General features: G+C 40.5%; 1 protein-coding gene across 1 annotated transcript; it reads right to left on the reverse strand.

Moving 5' to 3' along the window:
• Positions 1–1,526: 1,526 nt before the first annotated feature.
• Positions 1,527–5,680, reverse strand: hmgb1a (high mobility group box 1a). Its single transcript, XM_020620480.1, has 5 exons — positions 5,580–5,680; positions 3,142–3,302; positions 2,669–2,817; positions 2,330–2,504; positions 1,527–2,170 (listed from the first exon to the last, which is right to left on the reverse strand). Exons 2-5 carry the CDS (start codon positions 3,286–3,288, stop codon positions 2,018–2,020), a joined length of 624 nt encoding a protein of 207 aa, XP_020476136.1. The 5' UTR covers positions 3,289–3,302; positions 5,580–5,680; the 3' UTR covers positions 1,527–2,017.
• Positions 5,681–6,019: the final 339 nt, after the last annotated feature.

Here is a 6,019-nt window from a genome sequence, read left to right on the forward strand (position 1 = left end):
TTGCAGGATGAGACCACTAGGTGTCACCCGGAGACCGCGGATAGAGCGCAGGGTGCGCAGTGGACACCAGGCGACAGGGAATAACCGGCAGTGGCGCTGTGTAGTTTAACATGCCATGGCTACTGTATGCGCAGTTGTGGGTGTGCAGACCTACACATGCATTGTTCAACAGCTGAGCGCAGTCACGAAGTGCTGCAAGTGTTTCAGCATAGTTTCCATTTCCACTGAAAGGACAGTCTGTTGGCCAGTTCAGTAGATGTGACTCAATCTGCTGTTACTATAAGCAGGCCATATTGCATGTCGCACATAGGAATAAATAATTAGCGGTGATAGCATCTTGCAGCTGTCACGTTGGGTAATTGACTCAAGTTAATAATCCATGCAGCTTTCCTGTCTCCCTTCAGGAACAAAAACATGTAGAAAACACATCCATAATATGACCAAACGTTGAGGGTTTGGGAAATTTTTACTGGATTGAAATTTAATAAGAAAATGAGAGTAGTCAGTGTGTTGAATGATTAGTGATGGCAGTCGCCTTCAAGGACTGGCAGGGCCTTATCAGAGCAGTGCAGGGGTCAACCTGCTGTCTGTCCTGTAGCCTACTTCATACCAAAGGCTCATTTAATGGGCCAAGGCTGACATGAGTGCAGAGACTGAGCAGATAGACAAAAATATTATTGAAATATACCACAGCTTAGTGATATGACTGTTCTGCTCTACCCATTTCTATGAAAGCTTGTGCATGCTCAGCCTGAGAATTGGTATCCCCCATATGATTAAGCTCTCTCCCATGGGGGAAACTGTTGTTGAGGCCACAATGTACAGTATATGTATGACTTTTAGATTTATACACACACCAACCATATTCTTATTATTATTCTTATGTCACTGGATATTTTTTTAAGTACATAATCCTTATATAAATGGTCTAGAAAGTGTATGATGAAGCAGCTGTATCTAAATAACACAGAAAGACAGAGATGCACACTGACATGCAGAGCTGACTTTCAGTGTACTTCCACCATGTCAAAGAGCTGCAACACACAGCATGTAGCAAAGACAAACATGACTCAAACAGCTGTAGTGATGAGTCATACTTCATGTTGGCTCATTTCCTGCTCTAGTTAATTGTTCTTTGATTTTTGACTGAGTAGAATGCTCACAATCACAGCAGCAGTAAACTGTTAGATGGGAATTATCTACTAGGTTTAATTTGTCAGTCGCACTGAGCTCAGCAATGCTTTCACTCTAGAAAACAGGTCTGTTTTGGTGGAGCTGCTGTTTATCAAACTCCTTACCTTAGCACTACTGTTGCAGCCATATGATATAGGTTTATCTGCAAAGGAATGGTGCATTAGTTTTCACTTAACAAATTTGTCAGCTCTGACCACAAAACCTGGACTGATTCAGTCCTGGGAGAAGAAAACTGACATCAAAATTAGCAGTACATTCTGACGTTGTCCCTAAACACAATACAAAACTAATTTATAAAAACAAAAAAAAATGTTTATTGACATCAGAAGCAATTTAAATTTCAACAATAAACAAGGCATTTTTTTTATTTTTGCTATTACAGTGGTACATAAAGATCAGTAAAACTGTGATACGTCAATTTTGATATGTCATTAAAAAAAAAAACACACACACACACAGGAAAGAAAAAAGAAACGCTCAGATCTAACTGAGAACATTTTTATGTGCTGTGCACCTCTAGCTAGGGTAAATACTGTAAGCCCATCCCTTTACACTGTACCAGGCAGGATAGTGGTCTACGAGCTACCACTGAAAAAAATAAGACTGGCAGAAAGATACAGACACGATACTTGTGTAGTGTTAACTATACAAAAAGGAGAAAAAAACTGTACAGCATAAAAACAACTGATATACACAGCCTTTTTTGTTTTGTTTTGTTTACCCCTTGGATACTAACGCATTTTCTTTCAGTAAGTGAAGTGTGTACAAGGGGGTTAAATGCTTTATAAACAAGAAAATGACCACTATATATGTCATCCACCATCTACTCATCATCATCCTCATCATCGTCTTGCTCCTCCTCCTCATCGTCTTCGTCCTCATCATCATCGTCATCAATTTTCTTTTCTGCCTTGGCAGGGGCTTTTACTGGTGCTCCGCCACCAGTCTTACCCTTAGCACGATATGCGGCGATGTCCTGTGATGGAGGAATGAAAAGCATTAAACCACATGTTCAGACTCAAACACATGTCTGTGATTAACACTTAGCACTGATAAGGGGGAGCTGCACAACATGAACTATTATTAAAATGTGTATCCCTCTGGCAGCATCAATACAAAAGATCAGTTTCTATACCTTCTCATACTTCTCCTTCAGCTTAGCAGCCTTCTTCTCATAGGGCTGCTTGTCCTCTGAAGCGGTGGTGTTCCACATCTCACCCAGCTTCTTGGCAACATCTCCAATGGTCAGACCAGGACTCTCGCCTTTCACCTTAGGGCGGAACTCAGAGCAAAAGATGAAGAAGGCAGATCTGGAAAGCAAACAAAAAAAATAATTACACCACACAAATGCTTCAGATCATATCATTATAATGTGAGTCAGTTTCTTATTATTCAGATTTGTTTTGTTCTGTAGAGACTTTGTTAAAGGGCAGGAAACTTTAAAAACGATTCAGTGGTAACCTGCAGTACTTACGGAGGTCTCTTGGGGGCATTAGGGTCCTTGTACTTCTTCTTCTTCTTTCCTCCCTTGACTGGAACATAGCTCATCATCTCTCTCTCATAGCGCACCTTGTCCTGTCTGGCCAGGTCCTCAAATTTGCCCTTCTCCTTGGCAGACATTGTCTGAAAACAGAGGTAGCTTGCTGATTGTGCCATCTATGGCAACACCCTGTTTATACAAGTATTTAGAGTATTCCCTTTTCCTTCATATTCTATGTCTGGGAGGCTGCTGCATTATCTAACTTATTGCAACAATGTGAGTGTTTCAATTTTATTGTAATCCAGGGCTGTAACAAACCAACAACATAATGTATTTGAATGACTTCAATGTATACTAATGACAAGTGGCATACAGTTGATTCTTAGTAATGAAATCTGGAATAATAATAAAAAAAAAATACAAGTTTTTATTGTCTTCATCATCATTATCCATCTGTCTTCTTCTACCTTCCATCGCTCAGAGCACTTCTTGGAAAACTCGGCAAAGTTAACCGAAGCATCAGGATGCTTCTTCTTGTGCTCCTCTCGACAGGTCTGGACAAAATAAGCATAGGAGGACATCTTCCCCCTCGGCTTGGTTGGATCTTTCCCCATGCTGAAGGCAGTATCTAAAGTGTTTTAAGTATAAATTAGCTGTGCATCTACAAAGGCATTAAAAAAAGCATACATCACTTTTATTGTTAGGTGGAATGAGTGAATATCTGGTGCTATTTGTGCTACATGGCCTAAATTCTGCATCTTAAAAACTTAAAAAATACAATATATACTTTTATTAAACAGCATATGTGGTCTTCTGAAAATGTGTGGTTTTGTTAATGATCTCTGTAGACCTTAAATCTAAAGTTAGATTGTTTAAAATCATTTGAAATAGTAAAATATATGTAACCTCTTCACCCACATATGCTCCTCTACTACACAATGAGCATGCACTTTATTTCTGTACAGTGACAGCACTAGTTAAATGAGCCACCCTCTGCTGTCAAACTGCACAAAGTTAAACAAATTGTTAAAAACGCGACCGACACACCGACCTAATGGCGTTAAAATGACTTCATGTATTAATGCAATAGTAATACAGCTACCCTTGCATAAAAGGGTGGCCCGCGGTCAACTCCCATTATGGTGGTTTAAAACTGACTAAACACATCACATCAACACCCATAAATATGTTTTTCCTTACAACACTACTCCTTCCAGTCCGTAACACGTCCACATTAAACTACCAAAGTTGCCCAAGTTCAACTGCACAAACCTTAGTCCTCAGTGGGACTATAACGGTTGACTTGGCTTTAAAAACATAACTCGTGTTTTTCCAAAAAATATATCCTCAAACCTCAACTGCAATAAGAACAGGCCTTAACAAACCCCTCCGTTTCACTAATGCTGACGTTTTCCTTAAACAGATAACTTTGACACAAAAGACATCAATTACATATAAAGGCGTATTTATTGAAAATAACACTTAAAAATGCAATTCGATGCGATTTAGAACTCATCTAATATTAGACTTCCTTTTGTCTTATTCTGGAAAAAATCCACAAGAGCTGCGAAAATGTTTAAAACCGATAGTTTTCGCTTTACATTTTCCTATTAAATGCTACTATAAGTCCCAAGTAAGCTGCGTCGACCAAAGTAGTAATGGCGCATAGGTTCTTGTTGAGGAAAAGGAGGTCAACAACGACGGCAATATTTCTTCTTCCATTTTGTGAGAATGCCTTCTTCATGAAAGAAAGTCCCCCTCAAATGTCTCCTCCCGCCTCCCAGTTCGCTTTGCAATACGAAAAATATGTCTACAAAGCCGGCGATCTTGACAAAATATTTCCCCGATTGATTCCTATTGCACTAGCCGCCTTGTATAGTAATACATTGGGTCTGTACTGTGTCTATGAGCGGGCTGTGCTACTCACTTTCTATGAGCTCCTAATGGCCGCTCGTCTTCATCCACTAACATGGAGAATATGGCTCCTTCTCTTTGTGTCAACGCACAGCCATTACACTGCATGCAATAGAGGGCACAGCGACCGCGGCGACCGCTTCACTTCAAGCCCGGATTTAAACCCTTTATCGGCATCGGAAAAATCTCGCAAAGGTGTCATTTTAATAACGAAAGATTGAACTTTCTTTTGCCGTCGTTAGATGTTATAGTTACCGGTTTGTTTTCCGAGAAAACACGGTTAGAAAAAGTTGAGGTGAACTGCGCCTCTGTCACTGGCTTCACATTTGCTTAGCTGCCTTGTTTCCTATGCGAATACAGTCAGCCATTACAGTAAAGCGCAGATCGTGAGGTAATTTTTTCACCGTCTTCTAGGGTGAATTATGGCAAACAAACACACATCCGTGTATATGCCGAGATGGGCTTTCTTTTTCTTATGTTTCTATGAATTTTAAATCTTTGTATCAAAACCCGCCCGCTTCCCAGTCTTAACATGACAGCCATTCAGCTTCACTGCAATGCCAATGGCTAGCTAACGGTGAGTCTTCTACCATTGTCGCTTAACCGTGTTGTCCGCTAGACATTCCTGAATTTTTACGCGATAACTACAGTTCGATTCGACTCCATTTTGTAAAAACGACATCACAGTAATATACAAAATTATTCGTATTTAGTGAAATTAGCGGTTTTCGTCGAATGTGGTCAAGGTTAATATTTATTTCTCCCTTTTTACAGAGCGTCTGGTCCACACTCCCAGGCTGAGTAATGTAACGTTACCTGTATAGCGCCGGCAATTTTTGTTTTTTTTTACGGTTCCTCACAATAAAATTATTAACAAACTGTAAAAGGTTTCACATTCGATCGTGGCAAACACACATTTATGATATTCATGAATGTTATTGTCATTTTCATTATTACGGACACTTAAAAATTTGGTGTGTGTGATACTTACCTAGGGACTATTGCTGGATCTCAATGCTCTGCAATGGCTGTGTACGAGCGAACAGGCGATACGCAGTGTCTTCAGCCCTCAGCTCTCTAACATTACTCTCGGCGGGGCTCGCACGCCATTGGCCAGCGCCCTGTCTGGCGCCCCTCAGATTGGTCGAAGACTTTTCATTGTCCTAATAGAAGACGAGGTCCCATTGGTTGTCTTTTGCGAAACGTCACTGAAGTTTTCTGAGGCGCGTGGATACAAAACATTTCAGTGTGAGCATGCTGGAGCTGGTAGTAGAGGAGTGTGTTTGTCATAGTATTGAATTCACTACGTTGAGCACAGTGTACAGTAGGCAAGTTAAATGAATGAGACTGGAGCGCTTGTTGGCAGTGAAGGAGGCAACTCTAAAATGTTGTGCGATTGTGTTGGATGGGCTGTCCCCCAACTTCATCAAC

Source organism: Monopterus albus, unplaced genomic scaffold (genome assembly GCF_001952655.1).
Source record: "Monopterus albus unplaced genomic scaffold, M_albus_1.0 scaffold237.1, whole genome shotgun sequence".
NCBI classification, from domain to species: domain Eukaryota; kingdom Metazoa; phylum Chordata; class Actinopteri; order Synbranchiformes; family Synbranchidae; genus Monopterus; species Monopterus albus.

What these genes read in the sequence shown, in the direction of transcription:
- hmgb1a (XM_020620480.1), bottom strand. Translation starts at nt 3,288, where the DNA reads ATGGGGAAAGATCCAACCAAGCCGAGGGGGAAGATGTCCTCCTATGCT. An exon ending in AATGCCCCCAAGAGACCTCC is followed by an intron (nt 2,505 to 2,668) that starts GTAAGTACTGCA and finishes TTTGCTTTCCAG; the next exon opens with ATCTGCCTTCTTCATCTTTT. An exon ending in TGAAGGAGAAGTATGAGAAG is followed by an intron (nt 2,171 to 2,329) that starts GTATAGAAACTG and finishes CCTCCATCACAG; the next exon opens with GACATCGCCGCATATCGTGC.